Source organism: Amphiura filiformis, unplaced genomic scaffold (assembly GCF_039555335.1).
Source record: "Amphiura filiformis unplaced genomic scaffold, Afil_fr2py scaffold_47, whole genome shotgun sequence".
Classification (NCBI taxonomy): Eukaryota; Metazoa; Echinodermata; class Ophiuroidea; order Amphilepidida; family Amphiuridae; genus Amphiura; species Amphiura filiformis.
This window is the reverse complement of record NW_027305511.1, coordinates 755,423-773,819: the sequence shown is the minus strand read 5'-3', so window position 1 is coordinate 773,819 and position 18,397 is coordinate 755,423. Positions and strand designations below refer to the sequence as shown.

Sequence of the window (18,397 nt, the reverse complement as noted above, 5' to 3'; positions counted from 1 at the left end):
ACGAGGTGAGCATTAAATGAAATTTGCTGACGGGCTGTATATAAAATGATCTGGCGATGAAACGTCGGGAACGCCTCTAAATTTGAATATAGGTGACGGGCTGCCTGTAACAAATATTTGAAATATATTTCATATTTTTATATTTGACCGGTTATTTCCTCATTCTTAATACATTGTTGCTAAAAAGAGAGGTAAATTAACATCCCAATTCCAATAATGGTATTTCAATATTTAAACCACTTGTATACTTATACCCGGTAGGGAGGGGTCTCTTCTAAAATTAAGTTTTTGTACGGGGATGTGCCACACAGACTTTCTCTATACCTACTTTTTTTTCAATAAAAAGCACCCCAAAGTCACCCAAATTTGACCTGATCGGGCGCTTTTAAGGACACGTTTGCCAAACACGGTTGTTTGATGGGATCATTTATTAGTTTTTCAAACAAAAACAATGTATAACCAAATTTTAGGCTTAAACAGCTAAAAGCAATATCATGCTAATGTATACAGATGCTTGTGAGTCATTCGCAACTTTAATTTCCCCTCTTTTACAAAATTATTCACTTTTATAGCATTTTTTAAAGCTTTTTGGGATATAAAATGTGCCTATTAATGACAAAATTGGTGGCGCTATTTAGTTACTGAAAAACACTCTTTCAAGCATTTAATACAAATAATTCCTTTTATTGTTTGATAAAATATGTTTATAAAATTTCCTTGTTGCTTGTTTCACCTATTCCAGCTGTTTTAATGGCAGTATTAATCACCTACCTCTTGCAAATAAAAAAAGTACGATTTAGGATAAATAGCGCCATCTATAGTTTGCATTTAGTTAATAATGAAGCCAATTCTATATACATCAAACAACCGTGCAAAATGGGCCCAATTTTCACTTAAAACCCACCCTTCCATATACCAAAATTGCTGAAAACGGTACCCCAAAACAGTAGCAGTTACCCGAAATTTACTTTAAATAAGTTGTAACATTTTCTGTGCTCAAATATATTGTAGTTTTCCGGGAAACTGTATCTATTCGTTTTTCTAGTAGCCTATATCTTGTTTAACGTTTATTTTGCTTCTTTATATACAATCAATAAAATTGGAAGCTATTGAAAGACACAGAAAACCCAGATATCAAATTTAATGTATATGACTGTTATTAATTTCAGTTACCAATCTGGAAGTATGGAAGACGATTCTTATAACAGGAATATTGAGTACAGTATATACAGCACTGGTAAGACTTCGGTTTAGTGCATTATGACTAAATAAGAACAAACTTGACCATTTTTTGGTACCTTTGGACAATATTTCATGTCTTCCGAAACATGATTTCATGGTTGTTTGTTGCATGTAGAACTATACTGCGCCAATAAAGTATCCTTACACTTGGAAAAATAATCACAATTTCCGAACTGAACAACATTGGGGTAAATTTGTTTTTTAATAGATGCACTAGCTAATCCTGCACATTATGACACCACATTGAATCCAATGTGACTTCAAGAAGCAAAGTTACAAGCATTTGATTAGACGAAGGTCCAGTTTTAAAAGTGACAAACTAGCCTATTCAAAACTCCACAGACTAGACATCTGGTTTGAGAGTGGTAAATGGTTAATTTATGCGTTTGGCTTTAATTTAAAACAAAAGGAACAAAAGAAAATTGAAACAAAAGAACTGACAAATAAAATGAAAGCTTTAAAAAGTACAGAGAAGTAAAAACTGAAATAAAAACTGCTTTAAATAACGCTTCATTGAAGAAACTGTGTTGTCTCTTTGTTTCGCTTGTTGGAGTCTTTTTGCGCCTTGTATAGGCCAGTTTGTCACTTTTAAAACTGGACTTTCGTCTATTCAAATGTTTGTAACTTTACTTCTTGAGGTCACATTGGATTCAATGTGGTGTCATAATGTGCAGGATTAGATTAAAATTGAGATTATTTTTCCAACTGTAAGGATACTTTATTGGCGCAGTATATTTGATTTCCGAAGGGGGGGGGGGGGTACATGGGAGCTAGTATCTTTGAAGAAAATAATGACTGGTGACACAAAAAGGAAAATTAGGTACACATTAAAGCAGTATTGCATTATGACTAAATAAGAACAAACTTGACCAATTTTCGGTACCTTTGGACAATAAGGTAATATTTCATGTCTTCCGAAACATGATTTCATGGTTGTTTGTTGCGTGTAGAACTATTTGATTTCCGGGGGGGGCTACATGGGAGCTAGTATCTTTGAAGAAAACAATGACTGGTGACACAAAAAGGAAAATTAGGTACACATTAAATCGGTATTAAAACATTTTCATAAGAAATAAAATTGCATTTATTTTCCATAAAATGTTAGTTCACTGTCAGATATGTCCCCTTTTAATTTGACCCGAACATGAGGCAACCCTCCCAAAAAAAAAATTTAATAAAAAAATCAGCAGTTAGTTTTAGCAAGCATAATATGTAATATGTCGACAAAAATAAAGAGTGCCTCTCTGCCGATCATGACTGAGGTCCAGTGGCGTAGATTTCTTTTTGACATTTGGGTGGATGGGGTTGGAAATAGTGAATCCAGCACCCTTTGCCGACAGAATAAGTTTATAGTAAATTTTGCTATTTTGAAGCTAAACTGATGAAAATGGTGCAAAAGTTTTGGTGAAAAAAAAGGTGCAAAAAATAAATGCGCGCAAATCGCGCGAAAATTTGTACTTTTGGGACTAAAATGGGCAAATATGAGGTTAATTTGGTCAGAAACCCATATTCAGGCGTCAACATGGGCGCGTGGTGGGGGGTGGGGTGTTGGAGATTATTATATGGACCACCCCTGGCAAAATATTGGGGACCCCCCCGGATCAATGCTGAGGTGGACTCTTTTGATGTGTTATATCCTTCCCACGCGCCATGTACTATTTAAACGATGTACTTCAAAATCTAATCTCTGATTTTGTCACAACTACATGTATAGCACCTAATGAGGCCTTGATTTTTGCAATTTTTTTAATGTAATTGCGCAATTAATCCAACATAGAATCCGAATCAAGCTCAGATATTATTAGCGCCCTCTAGGAAGGTTACGACATCATCAAGGATAATAGAAATCAATTTGTGAAAATTGCTCATTAGCATGTGTCCCATTCTTATTTAAGTAGCAGAGTGTTATTAAAAAAAGGTCGTGACCTTGCTTATTTCTGCAGACAGAGCTTGTCTCGAATTCCATATTGGGTTAAATGCTCAATTTTAAAATAGCTGTTAAATGGTCGGCTTTGGGAGACAAACCATGTTTATGAAATAGACATGATCATAAACCTCATAAGGCACCAAACCTCTGCTTTTTGTCAAATCTAAATCTGCGAAAATGGTGGGGCCTTTGATTTCTTTCATCTGTGAACGGGGAGTGGCCTGTTTTGTTTTATTCGTTAATTAACACATACGCGAATCGAACGGCAAGATTTTATGTGGGAAAAGGGCAAGCGTTAATTGTTTAATTATTGTTTGTTTCTTAACATTATTCTTTGAACAAATAGAAAAAAAAAAGTTTGTTATTTCCAAATTTTCTATTTTATTTTCATCTATACCCTACCTGCTTGATTCTGTTCAAGGCCATTATTTTAAGCTATTTTAGGGAGCATTTTTTCCTGTTTTCATTTTATTTTCTTTGTCGTCTATGCCATATGTTTTTAATCTTTTCAACTTGTTAATACCCTTATTTTAGGGTGGTCTTGCTGGTGTCATTTGGACTGATGTCTTCATGTTTCTAGTGATATTTGGCACGATGATTTCCGTTCTATCGATGGGATGTATTGAAGCTGGTGGGTTTACTTATGTCTGGGAATTTAACATTCAGGAGGACAGGATCAACGTTTTCTAGTAAGCGCAAGATATCACGTTTACATTCATGGTCCTATAGAGGTATTGGAGCACAGATATGTACCAAAGCCTCTTTCTATTGTACCCTGTTAATTTATATGGTGCTATTGTTTTGTTCATTTAAGTAAAAACAAATGTTTATTACTATTCTCGATACAGGGTACGGTAGAAAGAGCCATAGGTTCATATCGCGGTACCGATATCGGTATAGGACTAAACTAACCGTGAGACCTAAATATTAAGGAATCGGATATCAATGTTGTTGTGTTTTTGTCCTTCAAAAAAGGCCATTGGTCGCCTATTTGAACCGTTAGGATGCAAATGTAATATTTCATGTAGTTTGGCCTACGGGCCACGAATTTGAAATCTGAATCTGAAATGCAAAATGTATACTTTCAGGAATTCTTTAATTGTGAAGGTGTTCCGTTTCGACACTCTTTACATCATAACTCAAGAACCGCAACACTTACAAAAGTGTAACTGTGATATTTGACTTTTTCGTCTAATCCGCTTCAAAATAAAAACAAAAATTCTTGCCAGAAATCATTACTAATTGAGTATCATGATTCAACCAATTCACAACAGCTAACCACTCTACTGGCCTTGAAATAATTTAAAGCGGTGCAAACAGTGGCGTAGCTTGGGTTATCCTATTGGTGAAGTACCGACCATCAGGCGGGTGGGGGAACTGGCTCTGATGCGGGGGAGTGGGCACAAGCATAAGTGAAGACTTATAGCTCCCAAAGAGCACAACCCTGCTTCTTTGGTTCACTATCCTAGGTGTTAAGCAGTTACAAGACTATATTTGCGCCTGGGATTGAATTGATCTGATATTACTTTGCTTACGTGTCAACGTTCAAAATGCCATGGTTATCGCGTGATTAACAATTGTATGGGTATTATCAAGAGCTATCATGCGGAGGAAGAAGAATAAGTTATAACCTTTTGACTCTGAACAGTAAAAGTTCATTCCTATTATTCATATACCGCAGAATCTAATTATCTTTCATATTACAAGGTTGGCAGCGTACAAAGCATTCCGCTTTTGTCAAATTTCAGAATCAGAATCCCTGTACATTCACTCTGAGCATATCTACGAAATAAGAGCACACATGTCAGAAAGTGAATAGCTATTTGAATAAGGTGTCTGTAAGTTTTATGATACAATCTATGTCGAAATATAAGTAAACTTGCCTCTGGCCGAGCTTCGAAACCGCCCTATATTGATCATTTGATTGTTTTAGTACATCGGATAAGAATAAACATTTGCATGAACCCCCTTTATAGCAAGGCTAGGGTTAAAATGTGTATAGAAATGTATTGTTAATCTAGCTGTCAAAACAGATTGATTAATGACCTCCATTACCTGTTGACAAAAAATCAGCAATCAGGTAAAATATAATTAGCGTTACTGTTGATCGCATTCTGGCAGGTGTGCCAAAGTTAATACCGCGGTTGAAATCATCTAAATTATGAAGAGTTCAGGCTCAAAGCGCGATAAACGCCATGTGTTATTACTAGTTCTATTTGATATTTTGACTACACATATTTCGTTTTAGAATGGGCTGATGGGGTGTTTTAATACAATATTTCTGTAATTGGTGCAATCCCTGATAATTTGTCCAAGGTATACATGTATATCTCTTTACATAAATAATTAATACAAATGGCAGCCATAGGATAAACCTACCTCAAAACTAATTTGCCTGTAGGTGAGAGTTGAAATTTATGCTGCTGAACTTTTATCTATGTTCCATATCAGTTGCGTAAATGAATAGATAGAATCACCCAATCGTGAAATCCCTTTGCATTATGGAAAAAAATCAGTAGTATTGATGATTCATTCATTATTACTTATATATACTTATTACTTAAATGAATGCAACAACAACGCATGCAATTGCCACTGGTTTTGCTGTATCTTCTTTACTAGTCCTATTTCCTTTCGGCTACTTTGCGTGAAAGCAGGCAACCAGGTTAACCTTGTTAAATCATCTACGTAGTAGATAAAGGGTGAGAAACAGACCATTACCATAGATAATCGGTGTCTTGTTGAGGTATGGTGAGCATGTTAGTCGCTCGGAAGGCGAGACCCCGAAGTGGTCGAGCCTTCCGAGCGACTAACATGCGAACTACCTCAACAAGACACCGATTATTTATGGCAATGGTCTGTTTTGAACCGTTTATCTTACATATACGGCGAGCCAAAATAAACGAATTTGTTGTAATAAATTCCAAAAGATAAAATGGAAAAGCTGATGTACTATTATCTATTAAAAAGTTAAGGGTTTTTCCCAAAATAAAAACACCCCGAGACAGTGTAATATTCCTTCCATGTGTCCTGTGGTTGAGTCTATGGGTCTACCTAGTGACAAATGCAAGTGATTTAGTCAAATCAATACAGAATTGATTCAATTGATTTTACGGGAGATTCTATTCAATTCACTTGTGGTCCTATCCCACTCGAGAGTCTTCCTCATTAATTCATAATATTAATAATGAATATGTAAATAGTTCAAAGGTCAAATTACCAAAGTAGGTGGGTTTTACCAAGACAACTCTTTTAACACCATAGAATATATATTTATCTTTAATATACGTTTAGAATAAATGTCCCGAACCAAATCAACGCATTTTCCTGGGTACCCTCCTCGACCTATTTTGGTTGGGGTTAGGCCGCAGATTGTTGTGGGTTTCCTACATCTAGTCTTGTGGCCTGTAATGTACTGCATTTTAGGTGCACAAAATATCCTTGGTTGAACTGATGTAAGACCTCATGGCTCTTGTTTTGTAACCTAATTTGTCGGAATCTGCGTTTTGTTGGGAGAGGGGGGACAAAGGTAGATTGACACCCTCGTCCTTATTATGCAGGCTTAAGTTAAGAGACATAATACAAACTAATTTGCATTATTCAATAGAGATGTTCTTAGTGTCATTCAATATACCATCTTCATTTAAATATGATATGCATAAACTTGCATAATAATTTATGCTGATCGTGTAAAATATATAAATTCAAAATTAGAGCCCTCTATATAGTTTGATCAATTCATAATGTACTTTGATATGATGCAATTTAAGTTTGTTGAAATGTCCAAAAAGTCAAATAATGAGGCCAGTGTTTCTAAATGCGAACATGTACTTCTCTTGTTCAAAATTTATTGACCTGACCAAGATTATCTTGACCTGACCAAGATTATCTTGACCTGTCCAAGATTATCTTGACCTGTCCAGATTATCTTGACCTGTCCACATTACTTGATATAATCGACAGTTGACCAGACTTTTAACAAAAGAAATACAATAGATAATGGAACAAAGGAAGAGGGCTAGACGTATATTATAGGAGTCAAGCCTGTCAATATGCCTTTGAAAAGCATTAAGATCTACACATGAGCTACAGTCTGTTTGAGAATGATTCGGGGATTTGCTATTTGGTCTAATACCATTTGGTCTAATATCCATTTCGTCTACATCCATTTCGTCTAAACCCATTAAGTCTATATCCACTACGTCCAATAATCATTTGGTCCTTTAACCATTTGGTCCAATAACCATTTGGTCCGATAACCATTTAGTCTAAGAAACCAATAAGTCTAAAACCATTTAGTCTAACAACCATTTAGACTAATACCCATTTGGTCTATAATCTATAGGTCTAATAGCCATTTGGTCTAATACTCATTTGGTCTATAAACCATTTAGTCTTGCAAGCATTTAGTTTATTAATAAATAGACGAAATGGTATTAGACTAACTGGATATTAGACCAAACGAGTATTAGACCTAACGGTTATTAGACCAAATGCTTATTAGACCAAATGGTAATTAAAGAAATATTAGACCAAATGGTTATTAGACTATAGTATATGGTAATTAGACATACCGGTTATTAGACCAAACAATATTAGACTAAATGGACATTAGACTATATGATTATTAGACTAAGTGGCAATTAGCCTTTCTGGTAACCAATTGAATATAGACTACATTTTGGGGGAATACGTACTTTCATGAAAGGTGTCGTAAATCGTATAGGTCATTAGAAGGTAACATAGAGGTGAAATTTCAAAGTCAATTTTGCTCCAAAACCATACCAATTAAAGTACTTGTCTCATCATGAGGATTCAGGAAAAGTATAATTCTACCTGTACTTACGACATACTGTTTTCCTGTTATATGCAAAAAAGTCAAATGTCAAATAATTTAAAAAACGGATAGATGTCAGTTAATTATGCAATATCTGGAAAACGGGCAACATACCGATGAGCTGGAAAGTAGGCAGACTCATTTCTAAAATCTAAACACATCTGAAACCGCTAACTTCAGACCAATTACTCAGTTGACTGACTCACCTGACTAAAATGAATATATCGACAAGTCCATTCAGAAAGGTTTCATGTAGAAGTTATCCGGATGTGTAAAACACACAGAGATAGAAGATGCTAGAATGGATAACCAATAGTAACAACATGGCTTGATCTACAAGATGCGTATGGTATGGTGCCACACAACTGAATGCAGTTCGCACTAGAATGGCACCATGTCCCGACCATATCAGAAAGGTGATCTTCCAGTACTATGACGAGAGCTACATACAAGTCAAGACAAGGGAATGCACAAGAGATTGGATACACTGTGGTATTGGAGTATTCCAAGGATATCCACTATCATGCATTCTCATCCTGGCAGTATTAAATCTTTGCCTGGATCTCCTCGAACAATACAGTCATTTTGGGTACTGAATGGTGCATCCATCAAGTCATCTATACCCAAGATGACTTTACCCTGATTTCTAAGAACCCCGAAGACTGTCAGAAGCTGATACATATCGTCAATAACTTTCTGAAGTGGACTAGAACCATAGAACCATAGGGATCACACGCCATGAAGCGGTTTGTCCCCAACAAAACACAGAGACAGGTGGGACATAAATCCCAATGATGCCTATACTATAGACGGATGTGTGATTGAGCCTTGTCGATAGTAGATGAAGTCGATAGTAGAACCCTGAAGTCGATAGCAGATGGCTTAAGGACCTTCATCGAAGTTGTAAATCAGAAGAAACACTGCACGCCATATGACATCATATGACATCAACTTCATCACTAGAATTCGATTCCGCACTGTAGATGGTATAACCTACCGGAGCCAAGTTTTGCCTATCCCAAAGAGAGATGTAACCAACGTCGTACAGAAGTCCAATGAACTCCTGATGGATGTGGATTGAGGAACACAACCAAATAGTTTTCCCTCCTCAAATTACAGAAAGCGTCCTAGATATCACTATCTATTCTGAAAGGACAAAAACGGTTGTTATCATCGACCTTACTGTCCTGATGGCCAATGGAGAACTTGTCAAAACAGTATGCTTCGACTATATTTATAAATACGCACGTGATCACCTCCGCGCTGTCATAACAGCTTGTAGACAGTAAGTATCGAATTAACCTTCTACATAGCGAGTGTCTTCCTGTATAATTATTTGAATACAAAAGTGGTAAGCAACGCGAAACTGTGCAGCAAAATTGTCTATCTTGTTCAACGGTGTTATTATATTGTAAACATAACGATATTCTTTTCCTTTGGCAAATACTCTCAAAATGTTGTTTTTGATAACATATTATAAATTCGGAATCCCCTGTATAATAATTTTGCTATCCTTCCCTACACTTTAAGTACATATCATTAGATTTATAATTTGCTTCGAGGACTATTAAATGTCAAAAATATAAAAAAAATCAATAATTTGCCATAAAATTTGTTTCATATCGCGAATTTGGACAATTCAAAATTATTTGATATCATCAGGACATTCCTCGTATTTAGAATGCAATTTGGTGTGTCTGATATGCTCTCATATCCCCCCAAAATACCCAAACGTTGCTATCCGTTCCTTTAATCGTGAAATTGTTCTAAAGTATGAAGCTGATAGCTACAATCATTATTATGATTATTAACAATTAACATTCAACATGGTGAAGATGATTTCAAAAAAGCATGACGATGACAGAAATGGTGATGCTCCTTAAAATTATTTAACTTGCTTCTGTTTTTCTCTTTTTGTTGAATATATCCAAATATGATAAATGATGATGATGATGATGAGGAGGAGGAGGAGGAGGATGACGATGATGATGATGATGATTTGTTTTTCCTTTCAGCTTTCCAAAAGACCTAACAGCTCGAATGTCATTCGTTTCATGCGTGATGGGTGGATTTATCAACTCATTAGCCCAATGGGCTGTTAGCCAAACATCAGTGCAAAGAATTCTTGCGGCAAGAACTATCAAAGATGCTCAAGTGTAAGTTTAAAAGTATCCCGCAATATTTGATTTGGGTTATAACCCGAGAAGGTCAAAGGTCACCTGTTTTAGCTATATAGTGGTATACAAATATTAACTATCTATGAGCGTGATGGTCGAAATATATCACAAGGTGAAAGATGGATTTTTCCATTCCACGTGCCGGAACGGCGAGTGGAATGTAACAATACATCTTGTGGTTATATTTCGACCATTTCACGAATTTAAGACAGCTAATATTTGTTTTATATCACTCATACATAAATTCTATTACTTGAAAATACTATTTTAGATAGGGAATACATAATTTCATCAACATAACACCATGTTTTGCCTTGATATACTTCACATTTTGGTGTCCACTCCGTAACTAAATCGGCGAGTCTTAAAGTCAGCACATAGCCTGGCGCAGTCGCAGTACGGTACAGCACTATGATGGTAAAAATTATCACACGGAGAGGCTGATGGTAATTTTAATGATAAATGGCAATCAACTAATGAACTGTCTAGAATTTATGTATGAGTGATATAATATAAAATATCGAAGTGCTCCGATTTTAACAAAAGAGGTGTCAAAATGCAAAAAAGTAGTTCAAGGTCAATAGACCTCATGGTACTTGAAATCGGAACATTTTATATATTTTAGACCCACATATGTAGATAGGTCTAACTATACATTTTCTGAAGCCTTATGACTAGATTAATATATTGGTATGATTTTTAACACAATGTGAGCAAGTTTAAAATTTGACGATGTGTAAAGTAAAGTGTCTTTCTTTTCTGGATCTAGATCTTTTGTGCCAAATCCATGTATTCTTCCGTGACTATGCGTGATCTGGAAACAAAATAGTGGGGATTATGTTGTCAGTGCTAAACACCTCAAGTTCTTACTGTTTGAGTGGTCATTAATGCATTTATTTTTAACACAACGAATTAAACTAAATTATGATCGAATGCAATTGGCTGCACTCGCCAAAAAAGAAGTAAATATCGTAGGCCTATGATATGAACAACGAATTTACTTCCTGTCCGTCAGAGGATCTACACTCTTAGAAAAATGGTTTTCCAAGGGCTCTTAAAAATGATATAGGGTTCGTTCATGAACCATGTGCGCTTGAAGAACCTTCAAAGGTTCTCTAGAAGTCTCAATGGGGTTCTCGTAGTAAAAATAAGGTTCTTGACAACTTTAGGGGTCTACAAGGAACCCTTATTTTACTTGAAAAGGGTTCCTCGTGTACGTATTACATACTACTGAACCGCAAGCCAAACGTTATTTAACAACACGTATTATATATTTTCAAGCAAATACATTTTCTGCCCGTTCACTCCTAAGACTGTATTTTTAAGGATAATTTTTAGAGCATGTGTCGCCATGCTTCAAAGAACCTTATTGCAAATATAATTCAGATATAATTCAAGAGTGTTAGGTGTCCAATCAGATAACTTAAGTCAAAAATGAGTCAATAAAATGCGTGATTTTTAAAAATCTCAAAAACTGGAGGGGAACCTCCCTCCACCCTTCCCCGCAGCTGGTTGATCATCGAGACTTTACATTCGCCAACGTGCACTCGTGCAGTACCTTTTTTCTCCTAAAATAGCCTCTGACCCAGGGTGTGGCCAACCTGGGAATATATTGTATGGGCAGATATATGGAGTGAGGCCAGAGTGTGGCCAGTACCATTTTAGTGAAGCCTATGTGTGATCGCACTCCTGACACCAATAATATTATTGTATACGTCAATTTCCTTGTCTTTCAGATCTGTATGGCTGAATTTGCCTTTCACCACCTTCCTAAAGTTCCTTTCCTGCTTTCTTGGTCTTGTAATGTATACGTTCTATTACGGTAAGATATTAAATCATCTTAAGGGCTGGGGTATGAACGTTTGGACAGTATTTATTTTGGGACATTAGAGCACATCAGACGTATCAATTGCATTCTGAATACGAAGAATGTCATTCTGATATCAAATAATTTTGATTTTTGAAATTCGCAATTTAATACACATTTTATGGCAAATCATAAAAATTGATATTTTGATATTTAACAGTACTTGAAGTAAACTTTATAAATCTGATGATTTATACTTAAAGTGTATGTAGGTGGGATGAAAAGCCGACGATCAATTGAAAATTTTGACCTTTCGTATATATAGGCCTTTTTGGGAAAAAATCCATATCTTCAATATGAAAGGTAAACATTTTCAATTGACCGTCGGCTTTTCCTCCCTGCTACATACACTTTAAGAATATATCATTAGATTTATATAATTTACTTCGAGGACTGTTATATATCGAAAATTTGAAAAATATCAAATTTTTATAATTTGTCATAAAATTTGTATTATATTATGATTTTCAAAAATGAAAATTATTTGATATCAGAAAGACATGCTTCGTATTCAGAATGCAATTCGATAGGTCTGAGGTGCTCTCATGTCCCACAAAAATACTGTCGAAAAGCAATAAACGCTCATTTTAGACCCCTTAACGAGAGAACACTTTGTGGCGTATTACCGCATACCTTGTTTGTTTGATTGTTTAAACGGTCGCTCTGCTGTGGAGACACACTTGGGTTCAGGTACATGCAAAATGCGCCAGCCAGGTGAAAATGTCTATAAGATACTGGTCTACTGGACTGGTCTTTTACGAACATGAAAGAAACAAAGAAACATGTTTTGTATGATATATTTAACAGTCTACCAGTATTTCCCTTTACATTGGACCTCGTCTCGTCCTATAATCCTGCCATTTCTCTCCGTTGTAGTAAGTTGCTTTCCACAACAGCGCCATTGATCGGATTGATTTAGATAATAATTCGATCATTAGTGTGAAACAATATTCGTTTTTATTTTCATGTTTATAATGTGTAAAAGTGATCAATCAAGTCATTTTATAACGAGAGGTGAGACTGCCACCTAATACAAAACCATGGTTTCAAGCAGTGTGCTTTTTATATCATTGGTGGGGTTGTTGCCACTCAATCAATTAAATCATTTTACGAGATACCGAATGTTTAGGTGAAACCGGATTTTCAAGCATAGTTACACAGCCGTATCGTTTGTTAGTTAGTTTTTTCTTACAGGTTCTTTCTTTACACAGTTACACAGCCGTGACGTTAGTCACGGCTGTGTCTTTTTTCTTACAGGTTCTTCTTTACCTAGCCGGGACACCGGCTAGGTCTTGTGATGCTATCGGATCTTTCTTTCTTCTTCTGGCAACAAATTCAAAATGCTTCTTCTCCTACATGTTACATCCTACAATGACGTCATTTGCACATATGCATCGGCTATATCCAGTGTCTATAGGATGTTCACAAATTTGGGGTCAAAGGTCATTAAGGGGTCATTTCCGGTATAAAACCAAATATCTTCAAAATGCATCTTCTCCTACATGTTACATCCTACAATGACGTCACTTGCACATATGCATTGGCTATATCCAGTGCCTATAAATTATTCACAGAATTTGGGTCAAAGGTCATTAAGGGGTCATTTCCGGTCTGAAAGCTAAAATATTCAAAAATCACTGTTTTACAAATTACATAGCAGAGTGTTGTCTTTAGCACACATGCATTGCTACCAACCAGGGTCTTTGGGGTGTCTACAGTTTTGGGGTCAAAGGTCATTAAGGGGTCGCTTCCGGTCAAAAACCACAAATCATCAAATATGTTAATTTTTTTTTATCTCAAAACATAACCAGACCAGAGTTGCATTAACTTCATATATGCATTAGTGTTACCTGATGTGTGCACGGTATTTTTATTTTTTTGGTCAAAGGTCATTTAGACGTCATTTCCGGTTTTAAGCTAAATAAGTTCAAAATTTTTATCTCCATAACTAAGCATAGTAGATTTTTTAATATAAACTGTAACAATACATTTTCGTGGTGTATATGAGGGTTTTTTTGTATTGGGGTCAAAGGTCATTAAGGAGGTCAAAACATCAAATTTGCAAAAAAAATGTTTAAAACTACGGAAAAGTAGCTGTATCTCAGCCTATGTAAGACGGAGAAAGCCCCTACATGCCGACAGTGATGCACCATTAATGGTATGAGATGTCCATAAACTTTAAGACTGGCATTTCCGGCTCCGGCTAGGTCCAGATCTGTAACCAGATCTAGTTACACAGCCGTGACGTTAGTCACGGCTGTGTCTTTTTTCTTACAGGTTCTTTCTTCTTTCTTTCTGTCAACCATTACATTTGCTCTAGCACTCACACGCTTACATCGATTTTGACCTAACTTGGTCACAATAATCATTGAACGTGCCCCTACATGTCATATGAAACTTGCAGGGTCAAAGGTCACGCAGGGGTCACAGGGGTCAAAACGTGATTTCAACTAAAATGCATCTTCTCCCACAACTTACGTCGGACAGCAACCCCACTTGCACACATGTATTGCTATTACCCAGTGTCTATGTGGTGTACACAGATTTGGGGTCAAAGGTCATTAAGGGGTCACTTCCGGTATAAAACGAAAAACCTTCAAAAAATTTTATGAGCTAAATAAAACATAGCACAGTAACGGTATGTTCACATATGATCTGCAGTCACCCAATGTATATGTGGTATTTTTTTTATTTGGGGTCAAAGCTCATTAAGGGGTCACTTCCGGTATAAAAAGAAATACCTTTAAAATGCATCTTCTTCCACAAATTATGTGGGACAGAGATGCCACTTGCACACATGCATTTTTATTACCCAGTGTCTATGGGATGTACACAGATTTGGGGTCAAATGTCATTAAGGGGTCACTTCCGGTATAAAACGAAATACCTTCAAAAATTTTTATTAGCTAAGTAAAACATGGGACAGTAACGGTATGTTCACACATGATCTGCAGTCACCCAATGTATATGTGGTATTTTTTATTTGGGGTCAAATCTCATTAAGGGGTCACTTCCGGTATAAAACGAAATACCTTTAAAATGCATCTTCTTCCACAGATTCTGTAGGACAGAGACGCCACTTGCACACATGCATTGTTATTACCCAGTGTCTATGGGGTGTACACAGATTTGGGGTCAAAGGTCATTAAGGGGTCACTTCCGGTATAAAACGAAAAACCTTCACAATTTTTTATTTGCTAAGAAAAACATAGGACAGTAATAGTTTGTTCACACATGAATTGTGGTTACCCAATTCATATGTGGTATTTTTTTATTTGGGGTCAAATGTCATTAAGGGGTCACTTCCGGTCTGAGACGAAAACCTTCAAAATGCCCCTTCTGCCAACAAATAACATGGCAAAGTGATGCCACGTGCACACATACATTGACATTAGCCAATGTCTATGAGGTTTTCATATATTTTGGGGTCAAAGGTCATTAAGGGGCCACAACACGGCTGTGTTCGTGGTCTTAGACCACAGCTAATTCTTCTTCTTTCTTCTTTCTGTCAACCATTACATTTGCTCTAGCACTCACATGCTTACATCGATTTTGACCTAACTTGGTCACAATGATCATAGACCGTGCCCCTACATGTCGCATGAAACTTGTGGGGTCAAAGGTCACGCAGGGTCATAGGGGTCAAAAACGTGATTTCAACTAAAATGCATCTTCTCCCACAAATTACGTAGGACAGTGATGCCACTTGCACACATGCATTGTTATTACTCAGTGTCTATGGGGTGTACACAGATTTGGGGTCAAAGGTCATTAAGGGGTCACTTCCGGTATCAATCGAAATAGCTTCAAAAAATTTTATTAGCTAAGAAAAACATAGGAGAGTGATGGTATGTTCATACATGAATTGTGCTTACCCAATGTATATATGGTATTTTTTTATTTAGGGTCAAAGGTCATTGAGGGGTCATTTCCGGTATAAAATGAAATACCTTTAAAATGCATCTTCTCCCACAAATTACGTAGAACAGTGATGCCACTTACACACATGCATTTTTATTACTCAGTGTCTATGGTGTGTACACAGATTTGGGGTCAAAGGTCATTAAGGGGTCACTTCCGGTATAAATCGAAATATCTTCAAAAAATTTTATTAGCTAAGAAAAACATAGGAGAGTGATGGTATGTTCACACATGAATTGTGTTTACCCAATGTATATATGGTATTTTTTCATTTGGGGTCAAAGGTCATTAAGGGGTCATTTCCGGTATGAAACGAAATATCTTAAAAATGCATCTTCTCCCCATTACGTTGGACAGTGATGCCACTTGCACACATGCATTGTTATTACCAAGTGTCTATGGGGCGTACACAGATTTGGGGTCAAAGGGCATTAAGGGGTCACTTCCGGTCTGAGACAAAAAGCCTTCAAAATGCCCCTTCTGCCAAAAAAAACATGGCAAAGTTATGCCACATGCACACATACATTGACATTAGCCAATGTCTATGGGGTTTTCATATATTTTAGGGTCAAAGGTCATCAAGGGGTCACAACACGGCTGTGTTCGTGGTCTTAGACCACAGCTAAGTCTAGTTCTTTCTTCTTCTTCTTCTGTCAACCATTACATTTGCTCTAACACTCACACGCTTACATCGATTTTGACCTAATTTGGTCACAATGATCATTGACCGTGCCCCTACATGTCACATGAAACTTGTGGGGTCAAAGGTCACGCAGGGGTCATAGGGGTCAAAAACGTGATTTCAACTAAAAATGCATCTTCTCCCACAACTTACGTTGGACAGTGACCCCACGTGCACACATGCATTGTTATTACCCAGTGTCTATGTGGTGTACACAGATTTGGGGTCAAAGGTCATTAAGGGGTCACTTCCGGTATAAAACGAAATACCTTCAAAATTTTTTATTAGCTAAACAAAACATAGGACAGTAACGATATGTTCACATATGAATTGTGGTTACCCAGTGTATATGTGGTATTTTTTTTAATTTGGGTCAAAGGTCATTAAGGGGTCACTTCCGGTATAAAACGAAAAACCTTCAAAAATCTTCATTTGCTAAAAAAACATAGGACAGTAACGGTATGTTCACGCATGAATTGTGGTTACCCAATTCATATGTGGTATTTTTTATTTGGGGTCAAATGTCATTAAGGGGTCACTTCCGGTCTGAGACGAAAAACCTTCAAAATGCCCCTTCTGCCACAAGTAACATGGCAAAGTGATGCCACGTGCACATATGCGTTGACATTAGCCAATGTCTATGGGCGTTTTCATATATTTTGGGGTCAAAGGTCATTAAGGGGTCACAACACGGCTGTGTTCGTGGTCTTAGACCACAGCTAAGTCTAGTTCTTTTATATCATATGTGGTGTTGTTGTCACTCAATCAATTAAGTCATTATACGAGATTCTGAATGTTTAGGTTAGACTGCAACCTATTATACGATACCATGGTTTACAAGCAGAGTTCTTTTTTTTTATATCATAGGTAGAGTTGTTACCATCCAATCAATTAAATCATTTTACGAAATACCGTAAAAACTCCATAGTTATCATAGTATGCATACTATCGAGCGCTGTTGAAAAAATGAAATCGTGCCAAAGTCTAAAGCTTTACCAACTGGGCTAATCAAGTTGAGACACATACTTACAGGTTTACTTTCTCGTATATAACTATATGTATCGATGCTTTGCTCAAAACCCTTTACACCTTTGTGGATGGGGCTCTTCATGTTTGCATGTTTTAAAACCGCTAGACAACAAGCACATAATTATGCTAACTATCGAGTTTTTACGGAACCGACTGTTTAGGTGAGACTGTCACCTAATACAAAACTATGGGTTTCATGTAAAGTTCCTTTTACATCATAGGTGGGGTTATTGCCACCCAATCACCAATGACAACTAATAATGCACTTGATTCAGATGTACGCACACCCCCTAACTACACCAGTCCTGATCAGGTACGTATGTTATAAACCGTTTATAGTTGAAGACTAGTTATATTTGCATCTGACGTCAGGGCAAAGGCGCAGCGTGATTGGTTGCTGACCTGCACAGTACGGCATTGTTTGTCTGTTTGATTGGACGTCAGATGCAAAACAGTTTTTTGAATTGGGTCTTCAATAACTATCATACCATTTGGGAATCATATTGTGTTAGTGATAGAATATACATTTAACACTGTTACTGGCAGGCGGGTCAGAATTACAGGCCCAAGTAAAAAGTTACCAGCCTAAACTTTTAGTGATTTTTAGGCCGCAGGAATTTCACTCAATTATTCAAAATTGACGTTTACAATATTTTTTGAGGCATTAAAATATACTGGGCCTGTTACTGGACCGCTAGATAGGAAATTATTATTT

At 36.6% G+C, this 18,397-nt stretch overlaps 1 protein-coding gene across 1 annotated transcript in view; it reads left to right on the top strand.

Moving 5' to 3' along the window:
- The first annotated feature begins 1,153 nt into the window (after positions 1-1,153).
- Positions 1,154-18,397, top strand: part of LOC140144272 (putative sodium-dependent multivitamin transporter) — an 18,200-nt gene continuing 956 nt past the window's right edge. Inside the window, exons 1-5 of the mRNA XM_072166091.1 lie at positions 1,154-1,237; positions 3,704-3,858; positions 10,022-10,162; positions 11,920-12,005; positions 17,904-17,995. Coding sequence (XP_072022192.1) covers positions 3,740-3,858; positions 10,022-10,162; positions 11,920-12,005; positions 17,904-17,995 — 438 coding nt within the window. The 5' untranslated portion in view covers positions 1,154-1,237; positions 3,704-3,739. The remainder of the gene's footprint in view (positions 1,238-3,703; positions 3,859-10,021; positions 10,163-11,919; positions 12,006-17,903; positions 17,996-18,397) is intronic.